The sequence below is a fragment of the Pundamilia nyererei genome, unplaced genomic scaffold, assembly GCF_000239375.1.
Source record: "Pundamilia nyererei isolate P.nyererei 1_Seehausen unplaced genomic scaffold, PunNye1.0 scaffold00120, whole genome shotgun sequence".
Lineage (NCBI taxonomy): Eukaryota > Metazoa > Chordata > Actinopteri > Cichliformes > Cichlidae > Pundamilia > Pundamilia nyererei.
Genome location: NW_005187521.1, coordinates 2,016,942 through 2,035,047, shown reverse-complemented (window position 1 = coordinate 2,035,047; position 18,106 = coordinate 2,016,942). Strand labels below are relative to the sequence as shown.

At 40.9% G+C, this 18,106-nt stretch overlaps 2 protein-coding genes across 4 annotated transcripts; both read right to left on the bottom strand.

The window, feature by feature from the left end:
* Nucleotides 1-3,251: 3,251 nt before the first annotated feature.
* Nucleotides 3,252-7,324, bottom strand: srd5a2b (steroid-5-alpha-reductase, alpha polypeptide 2b). Its single transcript, XM_005742469.1, has 5 exons — nucleotides 5,857-7,324; nucleotides 5,089-5,252; nucleotides 4,886-4,987; nucleotides 4,664-4,814; nucleotides 3,252-4,571 (listed from the first exon to the last, which is right to left on the bottom strand). Exons 1-5 carry the CDS (start codon nucleotides 6,126-6,128, stop codon nucleotides 4,505-4,507), a joined length of 756 nt encoding a protein of 251 aa, XP_005742526.1. The 5' UTR covers nucleotides 6,129-7,324; the 3' UTR covers nucleotides 3,252-4,504.
* Nucleotides 7,325-8,799: 1,475 nt separating this feature from the next.
* memo1 (mediator of cell motility 1) lies at nucleotides 8,800-17,489 on the bottom strand. Of its 3 annotated transcripts, none has more exons than XM_005742467.1 (10): nucleotides 17,174-17,489; nucleotides 16,989-17,087; nucleotides 15,640-15,721; nucleotides 15,482-15,550; nucleotides 15,187-15,299; nucleotides 14,618-14,729; nucleotides 14,032-14,174; nucleotides 13,836-13,912; nucleotides 12,701-12,805; nucleotides 8,800-11,328 (listed from the first exon to the last, which is right to left on the bottom strand). In XM_005742467.1, exons 2-10 carry the CDS (start codon nucleotides 17,047-17,049, stop codon nucleotides 11,197-11,199), a joined length of 894 nt encoding a protein of 297 aa, XP_005742524.1. In that variant the 5' UTR covers nucleotides 17,050-17,087; nucleotides 17,174-17,489; the 3' UTR covers nucleotides 8,800-11,196. The 3 variants fall into 3 exon arrangements, 2 of the variants coding, with proteins under 2 accessions (XP_005742524.1, XP_005742523.1); XR_311982.1 differs by adding an exon at nucleotides 11,731-11,866 and having other exon boundaries at nucleotides 11,269-11,328; nucleotides 16,989-17,489; XM_005742466.1 differs by having other exon boundaries at nucleotides 16,989-17,489.
* Nucleotides 17,490-18,106: the final 617 nt, after the last annotated feature.

The window sequence follows — 18,106 nt, the reverse complement described above, 5'->3', positions numbered from 1 at the left end:
GTGCTGGATGGACTCATCCGAGCTTCCAGCAGGAGCCGATGTAGAACCAGAGGGCATTGGGACCCCTGGCTGAATGTTAAGCTGACCAGAAGACTGAACTGCTACATGGGACTGGGCTAGTGGTTCAGGTGCAAGCTGAGCTACTGGAGACATGGGGAGCTGAGCTACTAATGGTGGTGAAGTAGATGACTGCACGGGAGACAGAACTGAGGGCGTCTGCACTGGCACAGGGGACTGAACTAATGTCTGTAGTAACGGTGGTGGTGAGAGTGGAGTGGGTGGTGGAGTTGATGACTTCACAGGAGAATGAACTAGGGGTGACTGCACAGGAAACTGAGCTAGAGGTAGTAGTGACGGTTGGGGAGAAAGTGGAGCTGGTGGTTGAGTGGATGACTGTGCTAAGGGAGACTGCACTGGGGACAGCTGAGCTGCAGGAAACTGAACCGGGAACTGCAGTGACGGTTGTGGTGGAGGTGTAACGAGTGGAGGAGTGGCTGAATTGGCTGCGGGCCGGGCGGCTAACGGCTCAGCTACAGAGTGCATTAATGGCAGGGCTATAGGTTGAATGACTGACTGAGTAGCAGCCTGACTGGCTGAGTGTAGTGAAGTGCTACGGGGAACTGAACTGGTGGCGACGCAAGAGACTGAGCTCGGAACTGACTAGGCACATGAGCAATGGACTGAATGGGTAATTGAGCTATGGATTGCACAAGTGGCCGAACTAAAGGTTGAATTGAACAATGAATAGCAGACTGGCCTAAAGGCAATGTAGGAGGCTGGAGTGATAGCTGAGGTGAGAATGGAGCTTCAGTAGGCCGGGCAGCTAAGTGAGCTTCAGTAGGCCGGGCAGCTAAGTGAGCTTCACTTTGGGCTAGAGCAGTCTCGGGAAAAACAGTCTTGGAGGTATTTATTTCCTGCTCTGAGTAAGCCAAGAAACCGTCAATAGTCACAGGCTGAGTGGATTCTGTTGTCTCCAGGGGTCCAGATTCAGATGAAATTACAAACTCAGCTTCTGGGGAAGCCTTGTAGAGCGTAGCAGTCTCAGGAATTGCCATAGAATCTGTCCTTGTGGGCGCAAACCTAGAGCTCTTTCGCAGTGCTCGTTATTTTGTCTTCAGGCTCAACGGAAACACACAAACCCCCCGGGGACCTGAAAAATGCAGCTTGTGGAAAAACAGTCTCGGGATTAATAATCTGATTTAACAACCCCCTTGCGCTTTAATGGCCGCTGCTGCATTGCAGAGAGCTCCATCTGCTGCTGCAGCGCTGGTGGCTTCGGTGCTGAATACCGGGAGCGGGCGAGAATAGCTAACTCTCGGGCTTGCAGTACCTCCCGGGCCTCGCGCACCATGTTTATTGAGTCCATAAATCCTCCGAGTTGAACAAAGTGGGGGTTCCTCTCGAGGATGGCTTCAATGGCTTTGATTCCTACAGTCACAGCCCGAACATCATCAGTGTGGGAAATCCGCTCTACCAGACCTTGGATGCGGGCCAAATCAATTTCCCGGGCGGAGCCTGCTGAGTCCATGTCTGGTCGCGTCGTTCTGTCATAAAACGCTGTGTGGCAGGCAAGAGATGAGGACTCAAAATGCAGGACTCACAGACTCGAGGGATGAACTCAAAACCACAGGTTTATTTGCTGGTCACAGAAAAACGAGCATACAAAGTAAACTAAACTGGGGAATAACACACTAAACTCACAGGGAGATCCACACGGCATGAGGGGCGACACTGACTCAGAGAAACACAGGGTTTAAATACATTGGGAAGTAACGAGGGGAATGAGACACAGAAGGAGAGCACAGCTGGGGGAAATCAGAACTGACGAGACAAGGAAGCGTAACCTGAACACATTCACATAAGACACGGACCTTCAAAGTAAAACAGGAAGTAAGACACAGAGACGCGAACTTGACACGGTGGAGACAGCAACTAAGAAACACAGAGACGTAAACCTAAGGCAGAGGGCTCTAAGAACCGAAAGCCACAGAGGGAAACTCAAACATGCAGACACAGACTTACACAGAACAGAGGGGACACAGAGAAACATGAAGGGCAAGGGATCAAAACTAGAAACCATAGAATAACTCACACAAGTACAATAATACAAAAAAATCACAAAGAATTAACATGCTGGGTCAGGAGACCAAGTACCCTGACACTCTCCTTACTCTCACCACATGAGGCTGGGCATTGTTATCCATCAGAAGGAACCCAGGAGTCACTGCACCAGCATAGGTTCTGACAGTGGGTCCATGGGGTTCATTCTGGTACCCAATGGCAGTCATGGTGTCGTTGGCTAGCCTGTAAAGGTCTGTGTGCCCCTCAGTGGATATGCCTCTTCAGACCATCACTCACCCACCCACCCACATGTTAAAGGCAGCATTACATTCTCCACGGCTTCTCCAGACCCTTTCACATCTGTCATATGTGCTCAGGGTGAACCTGTTCTCATCTGTGAAAAGCACAGGTCACTAGTGGTGGACCTGTCAATTCTGTTTTTCTATGGCAAATGCTAATCTGCTCCACGGTGCCAGGCAGTGAGCACAGGGCCCACTAGAGGACATCAGGCCCTTAGACCACCCTCATGAGTGTCCTGCTGGAGGTCATTTTGTAGCTCTGACAGTGATCATCCTGTTCCTCCTTGCACAAAGGAGCAGATACCGGTCCTGCTGATGTGTTAAGGACCTTTTACATGTACAGCTGTCCAGCTCTCCCAGAGCCTGTCCCCTGGAATCTCCTCCGTGCTCTTGAGACCGTGATGGGAAACTCAGCAAACCTTCTGGTATCAGGTATTGCCTCGTGCTACCAGTAGTGACTCTGACTCTAAGCCAAATGCAAAACAGAAAAGGCGAAAGTGTCAGTGTCCTCCACGTGTAAAACCATTCCTGTTTTGGGGCTCGTCTCATTGTTGCCCATCTAGTGCACCTGTCGTTAATATCATTAACATCAAAGAGGAAACTGATGAAGAAACTGATTAACAACCCCCTCTGCTACTGGACTGACCAGCTCAATATCCCAGACGATTCACTGACTTGATGCTGTATTCTGATTTTAAAAAGTGTAACTTTAAAGTTTGGGGGTTTTTTTTGGAGCCTTGTAGTTAGGTCCATTAGTTTTTGTAATGCTTCCTCTGTAAACCAACGAAGTAGATTTTTAATCAAATGTGACAGATGTGCATATATTCAGCTTTAATTCAAGAGGTTATATATATACTTATATAAAATTTTAATTATAAAGATTGTTTTTAAAACTTGGATAAAAATTCTTTGTAGCCAGTGTAGTCAATGGCTGCTTGAAGTCTAGAGCCTATGGACAAAGCCTTTCGAAAGTTGGGATAGTCTTTGAATTTGAACCGTGGCTCACAAACAGTATTAGGCAACATCAATAGTCTGCCAGGCCTTCAGTGCAGCCAGTTCCTGCATGTTTGTGGGACTTTCTGCCTTCAGTCTTGTCTTCAGTAACTGAAAAGCACGCTTTGTTGGGTTGAGATCAAGTCACTGACTTGCCCATTGAAGAATATCCCATGTCTTTGCCTTGAGAAACTCTTGTCTTTCTTTGGCAGTAGCCTCTGGGTTATTTTCCATTTGCACTGCGAAAGGGTCTCCTATCAGTTTTGCAACATCTGGCTGAGTTGGAGCAGAGAGTATTGGCCTGTACGCTTCACAGTTCATCCTGCTACTTCATTAAATACTAGTGGCACATTTCCACTGGTGGAGAAGTTGTTTTTCTTAATCAAAGAAGGAATTTGCCATCACATACTGTAATTGCCTTCTGTGGGCTTTTCATTTTGCTGGTACATTCTTAAACAGAGAGGTTTGTTTTTAATTTATACTTTCCGTTTTTTCAGCCTCATGAGGGCCTCACTTGCATCAACATGTCTTTAGACCTCATGTTAAGTTCCAATGTAAAATTCAACAACTGGATCGACTCCAAATCTCTATCTCATTTGTCACAGAATAATGACAGAACTGGTCTCACCTGGCCAATTGAAACCGGCTGTCTGTTAAGTTTCCAGTTACTTTCACAACAACTGAAAATGGTGGGCTATGGTCCTATTGCTGTTACACCATTTGAGTTGAAACTAACATCTTTTTGTTTAGTTTTAATCCCACTGTGATGGTCTACGGACACAAAATTACAAAAGCTGTGAAATTGTCCCAAAAATTATGGCACCAGCAGTTTTGAAGCAAGATTGGTAAAATTGGTAATCAGTGGATTCTTACATTTGATTTAATTTCAAACAGCAGTCCTGACTTTTGGAAACTCGGTTGTATGAGTATCAGTAATAAACAAGACAAATACATTTATTAATACATCATGCATAAATTTCACAAGCTGCAAATACTATTGATACACTTCACCTTGTTACCTTCTTAAATACAAACACTAACTAAACCAAGCTAACTAGACTATTCCACGTTAAGGCCTCACTAATAACAATGTTGTATAACATGTTATAGACCACGGTAAACAGTTTTTTGCAATACATGAATGTTTTCCCTCAGAAGATAAAAGGAACTAAAGCCTTTCGAAACTTGGGATAGTCTTTGAATTTCTCAAGATAAAACCTGCAACAGAAGAAACAACAATGGTTTAGAAACAGCATGTGGGTAAAATCCTTAGTTGAGTATTAACTCCTTCACATCAATATCTTAGGCACCTGTGATGGTAGTAGGCTCTTGGTCCAATGAAGCAGAGGGTGAACAGAGCGAATGAGAGTGCTGGAAAAGACCAGGTGGCTACAGCGTATCCAAACCACTCCACAATCTCCCCTAAGTAGTTGGCACCAGACACATATTCAAACAGACCTCCTGCAGGAGATTAAGTAGACTGCAGGTTAATACAAGCACAGTGGGAGTTTGGTCACTAATCTGTCTCTTACCAGTAGGAATCTTGTATATTACTTCCTTTGGTTTCCTCAAGTTGCGTAGAATAAAGTCGCTGTGAATATTAATGGCCATGCCGATGTAAAACAGCAGTAAACCTGAAAACAACAACAAAAAAAGAATTCTCAGTATATGAGACATAAAAAAAAATACAATTAGATTCTGACTTTCACATCCAAAGAGTAAATATTCCACTTACCAATTTTAAAGCAATAGCCCGTAAACCACTCATCATCAAACTGGGCACAATGCAGCAGGTAGTGTCCTTGCAGGAAACCATTTAGAGAGCAGAACAAACCCGCTGTCACCATCACACTCAGCGGGAAAGGCTTTCCTTTCATCAATAGCGAGTACACAAATGTTCTATGATTGGGGAACAAAATGGTAGATGCAACAGGGGTGGCAAAAGACGGGGATAATGGTACATTTTTTCCATGCTGGTAGATGCAGAAAAAGCTGTGTTTTTACAATCCACTGGAAGCACACTGTATAAATGATTTGGCATTAAGGTGAAAACTAAAATGGTGCCACTAAGCTCCACTCTTCATGGGAGGTTAGGAAAGCATTCCTCAGAGTGTTGTTTTGAATTATAGCAGCAGGAAAAATCCTTTTCAAACCTCCTTTTGTTTTTTTCTTTTGCTTTTTAGGTCCCCATCTGAAATTTTGTCTCTTGCTTTCACTAAATGTCTCAATACGTAATGTACATCCAGCAGCTAAAAGATGATTACGCCACGTCTTTGTTGTTTTATGTAAAATAGAAAATACAAACTGTTAGAGAAGAGGGATTTTAACTTTCCTTTTTTTTAAATAACATCAAAGTCGATCACTTATGTTGGAAAGATTAAATAGGAATATTGTAAATAGGAATACATGTATTCACGACTGTTTACTGTCGTGAATACATGTTCCCTGTTCCCTTCACATGCATAGCAAATGGCACAAAGCTGACTTGTTTTTCTGCTTTTACCTTTGAAAGTAGTGCACGCAAAAGGTCGCTAGCAGCAGGTACTTCCCCATAATTGTGGATTTGTGCGTGGTGAGCATTAAAAGTAGAGGGATGATGAAAGCCGGCATCTCCTGAAGGAACCAGGCTAGTCTAGCAGGAACCGTTCTAGCAGGAGGGCATGTCATGTAGCGTCCATAGGAGCTCTGTGACTTCCTGTGATAAACCAGGTGCCAAACTCCTGCCAGAACAAGTCCACAGCTGAGAAAGCTCACCAAGCCCTGATGGCAGTGCATCCTAGCAAGTGTTCGCCTCAGCCGGTAAAAACTGCTGTGACCGTTTCCACTCGCGAACTAAGCATATGTATGAAGCTCAATGGATGTAAATCGCCTTGCAGACTCCTCCCAAAATAAAGAAAGAGGTGTGTGTGTGTTCATCAGGCTGTTGACAGGTTGAGCTTTCAGAGCGTAGGTACAAACATTGCTAGAGGCAATGTCTCGATTAGCCTTCTCTGTCTTGGAAGACATTTTGATGTTAAACTGTCACATTTCCAAAAGCTGTAACACACATGACAAGTTTGAGTATGAGAGGTAACCAAAGTGCTCAAAACCACCACTGCTTACAGATGTACATGGCAATCCCTGAAGTGCACTTCAGTTATGTTGCTCTTGTTGTATTTCCAAGTGATATGTAAAAGGCATGAGGGTAAATGTTCAGAGTCCTGTAGCTTTAGAGTAAGAGTTTCTCAGCTGGCACAGGAGGACTGACTGAAGTCATCAAAAATTCATAGCAAAGTCAAAGTCCAGATTATAATCCTGATTATAGATTATATAAATGTATCTAGCTTCAGGGTTCAGTGATCAGATGATATATATGATATGCATTTGCACAAAAAGTTCATTTTTTTGGTATGTTCAACTCGGTATGAATATAGTACTGAAATTAATCATTTGAAGCATTCAGCCTCAATAAAACCATGACAAGCACACAGCTAGGTCACTGTTACAGAACATCAGAACCTGTTCTTTCAGATCAGGAAATGTAGAAATGTAGCAAATGTAGAAATTTGATACTTTCCCTCATTTTCACATGGATTCTAAATACATGTGAAAATGAGGGAAACATACAAATTCAGCACTCTGTGCAACACCATTTAACTTGTATTGTCTTTGGTGTTCATTCCCCAGTAAACATACTGTGTAAAAGTATCAAACCACCCCTCATTTCTTTAACCTTTGCTAGGAAAATGGGAAACTGAAAGGTGCAAGCATACATGGAAATGCCGTTTATATCTCTGTCAAATTTTCTTGTCATTTCTTTAAGTAGTCTTCAAGAAGAGTTCTCCAAGCTTCTTTCATATATTCAACCAAAGAAATGTGAAAGAATTATGTGTATTTGTGACAGGCCGCTGACAACAAAGTGCCTATGTTGCCTGTTTTATGTCTATTTAATAATAAGTCAATATTAAGTGGCTTAACAAAACAAACAAACAAAAAAGTTCCTCTGAAAAAGGTCAGGTACAAGGACTGCACTTAAAATGAATGAAAAAGCAGCCAATGTCAGCCAAAGAAAAACTCCAAAAGACCTTCAGAGAGCTTGAGGAACTTTTGCACTAAAAATAACAAAGTCTGCCTCCTTGAAAGCAAAATAAACTTCACATAAAAAAGTAAGGAAAGGGCATTAAGGGGATACAATTGGGCTGAGAAGCAAAGTTGAGTATGTGGGTTGAGCCCATTCTTGCTAAATTTTTTTGTTGATGCCAAACAGCTTATTCTGCTATTCACTCTTTTTTGGTGTTATTTCTTCAGACTTCAGTGATCCAGTCCAATAAACGACATCAAACAAGAGTCAATAGCAGAATAAGCTGTTTGACATTGGCAGAGATGATTTGGCAAGTTTTTCATGTGCACAACCTGCAAATGCATCTCCACGAATGTGGGACCATTTAAGGGGAAATAAACAGGCTTTTGAACGGTACAAGATTTATTGCCCAGAAGCAAGGTTGCAACAAAGAAATAATCAACCAACCACGTTAATTAAAAAGTGAAGGGTAACTAAAGACTTAGCATTGGTGGTTAGAATTCTTGTTAACTTCAACTTGTACTATGACTCCTTCTACAACTGATCAAATGCTTCTGGTGGGAAAATGGCATGAGTAAGGAACCAGCAGCAGCTATCTAGCATCCGAGTTCATTAGTCAAGTTACAGCTACAGCACTTATATAGACACATTTTCTTAAAAAAATAAAAATTAAAAAAAAGGAAATTTGAGTTCAGTGGTCAAGTATGTAAAAAAACTAGTAGAAATATGTACTATAAAGCAAGGTAGACTTAAAAAGCAACACAATCTGTAGTAGTTTTGTGCAAATACACACAAGCACAATCGGCTGCCTTTTTAATAGGTACATTTTGGAAACCTTATAGTGTAGTAAAACTGCTCCAGAATGTGTCCTTCCTATTTGAAAAAGAACTTAATGATCAATTGGTGCTGAAAGAGTTTCAGATTAGTGTTTGTAATATTCTGTCCACCATCTGCATTAGTAAGAATGCGCTAAATAATAAATAATTCTCAGTATAACAGTACAATTTAACACCAACTCAAACTATAACCTTGAAAATGACCACAAAGTGGAATCGGTTCCTATCTGAAACAAAAACTTGACTATTGAAGTCCTCACATATTTTACCTCCCAAAATAAACACACTAGTGTTGTCATGCAACCTGCCTCCCCCTGTTGGTCACATTGGCCTTAAAATTGCTTCATGACTGATGTAGTTTGCACAGGATGTCTATTATAGAAGCTGCACTGTAAACCTATTGTTCGCTTATGTCTGTTAGTTGGTAAACTGGGGTGAAAATGAGTGTTTGGTATTGAAAAACATAATTGGTTTCAATGTAGTCAGTGACTGAGATCAGTGCATTTTCTGTGATTGTAAAAACCGGAAGAACGAGACACCAGAGCAGACAAGCTTTTCAGTACATTTTACTCATTTTGTTACATGAATCCTCGGCCTCATCTGAAGAGCCTTTTGGGATGCTTTACCAGTGGAACCTGAGATCAAAAAAACTCCATTAAGGGAGTAGTTAAGTAGTATATTTTTAGGTCTGTGACGTGTAAGTTCCAATTCTCAAACCAAGAAAAGAAAAGAAAAAAACAAGAAATACAAAAAACATTTCTAAAAGACAAACAAATATTCATATAACAGAAAATGAACAGTGTTGAGGTTTAGCCTTTGTCTCTCTCTACAGGAATGAGGTGATTAGGAGAAAGAGGAATACAACTCCCTGCTGGAGAAAGGAGATAACAGTTGGTGCCATTTTAGACCAACGGATGACGAGGGGACAGGTAGAATATTCCTGGTGTGTCGGGCGAGCTGGAGACACCGTCAGGCAATAGGCAAAGGGGAGGGTACACGTGAGAAAAAACAAAACTCAAGTACACATTCTAAAATAAGACTAAAAGTGAGAATATGCTTTATATGTATATGTGCAACAGTGATAAAAGGCACAATAGCACAGTGTGTCATGCTTTACTAGTTTCCCTTAAATTAGCAATAGAGGTCAAGCCATTCTGGGATTTCATCTTTCAGTCTGTGCCCACTTCATTCGAACAGATGCTGTAGTTTAATGCTGAGTGTGGTGCCTCTTTTGGTGCCAAGAGGGGAGGGGCTAATGTTAGAGGACTGCTTTGCTTAAATAGGAATATTCAACTTTAGCAGCAAAAGTCAGAGAAAAGTGACGTTCCAATCTTAAACAACAGGACAGCAGACATTTGTGTGCTGCCTATTATCGTTACTGGTACTAAAAGCCTAAACTGCTACTAAAAATCACTGGGGGGGGGGGGTCTGCATGTAGCATTCCTTTGGAAACTGAATTATTTCAGGCAGCAACTATTTCGCTTGTTAGTAAATAAAATATTTGTGCTTGACACTTCCGATAAATCCAAAACGTAGCAGGGAGCAACACCGGGTAGATTGTTAAAACTACCAGGAACGCATTTGTGCTGATATTAATACTCAAGCCATCTTTAATTGCCTTGTGCACAGTACTTGCCTAAGAGACACTTGCACTGTCTCATTAGTAATTCTGAAATGAATTCTCCAAACTGTAAACCAAATATAAGGATGAAAACTTACATTTTTCCAATAAATTTTGGCATTCCTCAATCAAAAAAATCCAGATAAGGTTTACCACGCATTGCACTGGGGAGAGATCTTATTTAAGCAAGTCATTGTGGTCTTCAGTGCTTTGCCTGTTGTTTAGACAAAAAGAAATGTTGCTGAATGTGTAACAAAACTGTCTTTCTCCTATTCTGACAGTTCAGTAACTTACAGAAAGTCGGGGTGGAGTTGTAAACGGAGACTGGACGTCTCATAGATGGAGTCACGCACACAATATCCACCGTTGATTGTATTTCTACATAACTGCAGTTTGGCTCTAGCATGCTAGAAAGCATGGGATTGTAGTCAGGAAGCGGTGTTTGTATACACTAGTTTACTGGGCAAACTGGCTGATGGCTTTAGAGCTCAAGTGACGACTCGGCTTTTGTTCAAACCTACACACTAATTGAGTAAATATCATCACATCTAAAACTACTAAATAAGGAAAACAAAAAGGAATAAAATATGATTAAAATATTGTGTTTAATAAACTAAAAGGATAATAATATTGTTTTTGGTTTTGTACAGTAAGGGGGGTTAGTGAACTTTGTTGGGTGCAGCCCTTTGTTAGCAACTACAACACGTGCTGAGCAATGGTAGTAATTACCTATGACACTGTTTTCAAAGTTTAAATCGCATGTAGCTTGAAGCAGTCAGCCAAAACACTCCATTTTCATCTGGCAACATTTAAATAGTCTCCATTAATATCTGCAGTTTTATTTTAATTCTTATTCTGAGGCAAATTACAAGAGAACAGACTGAGTCCAAATATAAAGATTGCATTTTTACAACTCAAATCTGTTTAGTCAGGAAAATAAAAGGGATCTAAGAGGACTACAGTCCTTGCAAAAACCTAAATAAGATTATTTTTCCCCTCTCATTGCTTACTCCAAGCCAAAACACTGCATACTCTTCCCATCTCCACTAACCATTTGCTCCTACAAAATCTCAAAACTGCACTTCAAGCAAAATGTTTCAACCAAAAGCTCTGAGACACACTTCAAACTGGCGGAGAAAAGGCAGAGGAGAGCTGAGGGAGAGACAGAAAGAAGACTGTATTGGCTTTGAGTGTCTAGGTCCTTCCTGCAAATAGTGGGCATAACTGGGGGAGGGGGGTGAGAGGGAGGGTGTCTAGGTCGGGTTATGGCGATAGATAGTAAGGGCAGGGTGGCGGCGTTGCAGTGGCCCCTGCAAAAAGTTGACCTCAATGAACGATGAGTGCCCCAGCAGCATAACTCACAGAGCTATCCTGCCAGTTCCTGCACTGACTTGATTGGGCGTAGTTCAGGAAAGTGAAGTTCATTTCTAGACCAGACTTCCTCAGCTCAGCCACAGCCTGCAAAACAGCAAAATCCACTTAGGCACTAATTCACATCATGGGACACAGCAAGAGTCTTTAGACAAACAAAGACGATAACGATGACAGATTGGCTCGTTTTAGGGAATTATTCTCGACAAGGACATGAATTTGGATCCTGAATGTCAACTGACCATTGGCCAGAGGACCTGAGTAGCACTAAGACCTATCCTCCTTATGTCACATCTTAATTTAGCTTTTCCAAATAAAATAAAAAACAAACAAGAAATATAGGGGTGTCATGACAAATGGACTAGCTGGAAAGCACTGCTTCCAGAGCCCAGAAGGATGTCATACATGTTGGACTAGAGGTTACATTGAAAGGTTATATTAAAATCAAATAACAGCGTAATATTTCCTTAGGATTTTCTGGATGATCACCTCAAGATGAATCTAGATTCTGTATTTTCTGTGTTTCTTGTATAGAAAAGCTGATGAGGATGCTGACTTCTTGATTAAATCATGTAGTTTAAACCTCATTTCATTGAAGATTCTGTACTTGGGGTTATCAGTCAAACTGAAAAATACAAATAAAGTCAGCCCACAACATGAATTTCATCAACGACTGTTATATACACACAAAAAACGAATAAACACAAATATGTAATCAGGCAATCAGATGGCAGCAACTCATTTGGGCACACAGACATGAAGTTCAGAGAGAATGGCTCAAAAAAGAAATAAAATGTATTGATGTCAGAGGAGAATGACTAGACTGCTTCAAACTGACATCTACGCAAATAACAACTAGTTACAACCAAGGTATGCAGAAGAGCATCTCTGTGCACACAACAAGTCGAACCTCGAAGCAGATGGGCTACAGCAGCAGAAGAGCACACAGGACGCCACTCCTGTCAGCCAAGGACAGAAAACTGAGGCTCTTATTTAGGGATGCTCATCGAAATTCCTCAATTTCAGTAAACTGTTTGATGACAAAATTTATGTCACTGGGACCCAAGTGAACTCACGGATGCAGAAAGTATAATCCTTGCTTAATGGTGTGTGGGGGTATTTGCTTGGCACACCTTGGGTCCCTTAGTGTCAACTGAGAATTGTTTAAACGCCACAGTGTGAGTATTTTTTCTGAGTATGTGCAAACATATGGTCATCTGTTTTTAACCACAGTGTCCCCATCTTCTGATGGCTGAAGGATAACGTGCAATGTCACAAAGCTCCAATCATCTCAAACTGGTTTCTTAAACATGACACTGAGTTCACTGTATTCAAATGGCATCCACACCCCCATCATGTCAATATCCTGAATCTATGTAATGAAGAATTAAGGGGGTGTACCTAATAACACGAGTGTGAGTGAAATACACTTGGTAAGACTTTTTCCTGGGTTACCTACATTTAGCAGCACTCCAATCGGGTGACGCCCACATATGGTGTTGCGATACTTCTTCAAGTAGTTGGTGAAAGACATGGGATCCAGCTGCTCTATAATGCCCATCCCCTTGACAGACAGAAAGAAATTAAACCTTAAATGTACCCTCATACCTGCAAAAGTTTGTATCTTTTTTGGATAAGAACACATTATGACTCGCCGCAGCAGGAATAATAAGTGAAATGAATAACACTCATAATGGCTCAGTTCCATTAGGTGTTGCGACTGGCCAAGTAGGTCATGACAATGAATCAGCATGCGCAATAAAACGATCTTCGATAAGCGGAATGCAACTGTCATTAATCAGAAACCCTGCAGTGAGAATCAGCTTGGATATTCACGTTCCTTTTTTATATTCATGTAATGTACTAGAGGCTGACCGATATAAGATTTTTCACACTGATACTGTGTAATTTAAAAATTCTATATATTGGCCAATAATTGTTTTTCTTTGAGGCACACACTCATAGTTACACATGGTTATATGTAAATTTGAGTCCTTACTATGATAATATGGCAGTGTAGTTTTTTTGCTTTCACAGTAAATTGGTAAGTGCCCTCTAGTGGACAAATTGTGCGTGGTTGAATGACGTCTCACTTTTCACATTTTCATTAATTGGCAGTTATAAATGCAGATACTGATATCCATAAGTAGTTAAATGGCCAATATCTAAGCCCCTACCAATATAACAATATATCAGTCTCATCAGAGTCCATTATATACTGTACTTAATTGATATACAAATTATTTTGGAGTTTATCACAAAAAATCATGACCCTAAAAAAAATCTATAAATCTTCTCTGCTATTCAGTAGTTTTTTTTATCATTAAATTTAGTTCATCTTTGACTTGTACAAGCAAATAAACTGTCTCATTAAGGCCATGAGATTTTCAAAATGCCATGTGCAATAGCTTTTATTGGTTGTGCGCGTTTTATATGTGCTTAATTACCCACAGCAGCCGTGCATGTGGCCGATGAAAGTGTCTTTTCTCAGTGAAATAGATCAGGTTTATTCTTTTCATTGAAAAAAATTTACAATCACTTTTTTCCCCAACATTTTATATTACATGTTATATCTTACGTATCTCAGTAGTTACCATTTTATCAAGATGCTCAATAGACCTGTAGATCTCCCCTTGAGATTCATCATAGTATGTATAGCGAAACCGTTGACCTTCAAGAGAGAAACACACCGCAGTACACAGCTGGGTACAGTCAAGTAATTATGTCATTTAGACCAAATTATCCTTGCATCACAAACTGCTGTTTTCAGTGTGTCATGTCAGTACATACCCCAATGGCAGAAGTCAGATGAGATGATGAAAAGGTTAGAAGGGTCTGCCAGGTATTTGCTAAGCAGCTTCCCATACTCCTGTTCCTTTGACTCACTCAGCGCACCCACCAGCACAGGCACGATGCTAAACTCGTCTTTGTGGCTGCAACATCAATAATAATAACTTAACTTTTACATGCTAAAAACAACAACTCTGTGACTTTAGTCTCACTGGTCAACATCAATGGTGTGATTTCAACTTGTTATTTCCCATTATGGAGTCACCTAGCTCAGTTCAAGTTCTACTACATGATCCCTGTTTTTCAGAACCATGAAAATGGCTCTGTCTCCAGCCAACCTAACAGAAGGTTGTATAAATTATGCACATCCATGTGTCCCTGCACCAGTGTGATTCTGGTTTACAATAGTGCCTGGTGCATAGTATAGGACGTGAAGGAAAATAAGAGAACAGAAGTAACAGAGCTTTTGTACCTTGTATTTACTTTTGTCAGAAACAGTCAAGAAAAAGCTTCAATCTCTCAGACAGTTCCCTTTAAATGCATAGATTGATTCTCCACTTGAATGAATGTCACTCATGTGCATTACCTCTCCATGGCTTTAGCAGTGTAAGGCAAGTGCATTTCAATACTGTGCTCATCTTCATCTGTCTGCAGACTCATTCTCTCAAACAACCCAGTTTTCCAGAGGTCAGCATAAACTGAAAGAGAGAGATTTAACTTTATTTTGAGAATTTTTTCATAGTCACGACTACTGATAAAGTCAGTGAGATTAGAATTCTGACAAGTGCCTAGCTGAGGAAAATCTAAAAAATAAAAAGAAAGCCCTGACCACAGAGTCAAGGCAATGTCTGGTCGTTGGAGGATCATTAAAAGTGTATCACCTGCCAAACTGGCATAAGGTCTGTATGTTGAAGCTCTGTACTTGCTTCATTTCACATTTTTAAGAGCAATGACTCCAAAAAAAAAAAAAAAGTTCTTCACTTTGCTTTTGGCACAAAACATGAAATTTACACTTTAAATGTTATCCAAACTGTCATGTTACTACCTCACATCACCGCACATCCTCAAAACACCTTTTATGAGGATGTGCAAAATACCTATAAATAAATTATAGCACAAGTTAAGATGTAAGACATATTTGAAAACAGTGAATACCCTTCTGGTCGATTCTCAGGTCATAGAGGGGTGTTCTATAGATGTCTGCAGGTGACAGGGCACAGCGAGAGAGGGGCACATGGTGTGAAGGTCCCAGGATGAACACCCTACGACTGAAGGGCAACAGAACTTTATTTCATTAGCTGTTTTCGCAAAAAGCACAGCACCAACATTTCTTTACTCTGCTATCTACACTCACATCTGCTCAGTCTGTGGAAAAAGTGGAATTAAGATAAACAATCATGCAAAGCATCTTCTTAAATGAGGAAGAGAGCTAGAAAACAGAATCACTTACGTAATAGAGGGATCAACCTGCTTGTAGGCATGTGCTGCACAAGCACCACAGTAAGTATACCCTGCATGGCTACAAACAAAAACAAGCCATATTACAATTAAGAAGGCATTGAACACATTCAGAAGACATTTTCCTTCTGTTTGTCAATGTGTGCTTACGGTGCTATGATGGCTCTAGCGGGTCTGATGGTGGACTGTGCTTGAGACAGCCAGCCTTCTAGTTGTGCATTCAGCTGGGATCCTGAAAAAGTAAACAAACAAAAAAAGATATATACCTGTATATATATTTCACTAGAGTAGACTAACACTAGAATAAAGAGGGGTCACAAAATCAAATGATAATTGTAGAAATAGTCCAAATACACTTTGATAAGGCTACAATCATTTTAGATCCCTACCAATGTCGCACTGTAATAGCAATGCACTGGGCTGAAATCCAGCTGTGACAGCAGTTCATTATTCCTTGTCAGTTATTTTGGAACGGGAAAGAAATGGATAAGAGCCCATCTTGACAAAGCCTAACATAGTGTTGTCAATCTTTTATATGCTGGGCAACTGTCATTGTAAAGCTGGAGCTCATTATACTGTGTCATAATCCAATTTTAACCTTACTAAACGTGATTAACTAAACTGGAATACAATGCCTATATTACAGTATAAACTACTAAAGTTCATGTTTACCAGTGTCAATAGTTGACAACATTAACAGCACACAGAGCTGAATGATTTGTTAGAAAAACAACCAGAATCACGGTAATCAATGTTAGCTCAGCATTTGTTGTTTTCAGTATTTATCTGCTTTATATGTTGTCTCAAAAAGGATTGTAAATGGCAGTTTCAAATGGATAATCGGGCAGCCTTTTGGGATTTAATAAAAAAATAAATAAACTAGCGTACAGCTTGTGAAATGGGGGAAGGGGTGCAACATGAACCTTCAGCTTTCTGCCCTGCCCTACCCAATCCTTTGTTCTGTGACAGGGAGCATTTGTACACATAACTTAAGCGGATCAGGGGCAGACACCAACAAGAACACAATAATGACAATAACCGCATAAGTTAATGTAGGTAATCAGCTTCGGGAAATCTTAAGTGTAGCTGGCTAGCTAGCACGTAGGCCAGGAAGTTCTGCAATATTAGCCAAGTTAGCGTTGGTTGAGTTGATAGTCAAAAATGCTTTGTTTTGACATTTCCACGCACTATCCGAGGAGGAGGTGCTGAACAAGTTCAAACCAATCGTACACCAAATGGGATAATACAGAGACGGCAGTCGATAACAGTTAGATAGCCGACTTAAAAAAAACAAAAAACGGATGGACTAACGTTACAGCCCTGACACTGGCTATTCATTTCTGCGGTGGCAAGCCACCAGGAGCCCAGTTACAAAGACAGTAAGTTACGCATAATGAGAAGCCTCAAAAACTAATAGAACACAAAGCATAAAACAAACAAATAAGACTGCCAGCTAGCACACGGTGTGCTAACGCGGATGGTGCTTCATTGACAGTTACCCGAAGCAGAGTACCAGCTCCCGGCGTGACTTGCTTCTCTGCACACCACTCGGTTCGACATCTTGGTTCCCAAGCCGCCTATCTTGGTTTGCTTCACTCCTGTCAGGCGAAAAATTAAAAACAAAACTCCAAAATCCTGGGTTAACTACCCGAGAGACGAAACCAACGCCTGCTAGCTGACTTGCCTGAAAAGACAAAGGGCAGTTCGACTGGAGAATCAGCAGCTAGCTGGCTAACAAGCTCAGTGTACCGTCAGATGGCCCTTGTGTTGTTACCGGTTAATAAGTTAGCCAGGAGAGTAGCTAGGGTCCGTTTGGCATAACGTCTGTTAATATCAGCATGCAATGCGGAAAGGCACAAATTACAGAATGTTTGTAATGTGCCGATATGAAACACTCAGAACAGTAATAATAAAAGCAGCGATGTCACAGTTGGGATCTGAGGATTACAGACTTGTCTGTCAAGCCAGGCAAGGGGCGGGTCTGAAAAAAAAATGTTATCGAAGAGACGTCAGAGCTGTCCGATTGGCTGTTTGATTGCTCATCTTTACATGATTGGTTAAAAAATCCAGGAGGCGTAGCTATTACTAAGATGTTGTTTGATTGTGAAATTGTGCTGTCCGTCAGGTGAGCGGGTACAGCGTGGCAAAAAAGCAGGGACGTCAATAGGGCATCCACCAAAATGTACCTATTCCTCTTCTTAGGATTGAAAGGAGTACTTTTGCTACCAGTGACTGTAGAAAACAGTCATTTCTACAGTCATTGTTTGCTACCATGAGAGATTTTTGACTGTTTAAAAACTAATTGCTTTTCTCATGGATTTAGATTCAATTCAATTCAACTATTTATACAGTGCCAAATCACAGCAACAGCCGCCTCAAGGCACTTTATATTGTAAGGTAGACTCTGCAATAATACATACAGAGAAAAACCCAATAATCATATGACCCCCTATGAGCAAGCACTTTTATGAGGATGGAAGGAAAAGCTCAATTTTAACAGAAAGAAACCTACAGCAGAACCAGGCTCAGGGAGGGCCAGCCATCTGGGTTGGAGTGAGAGTTGGGGTGAGAGAAGGAAGACAAGACAAAAGAAACGCTGTGGAAGACAGCTAGAGAT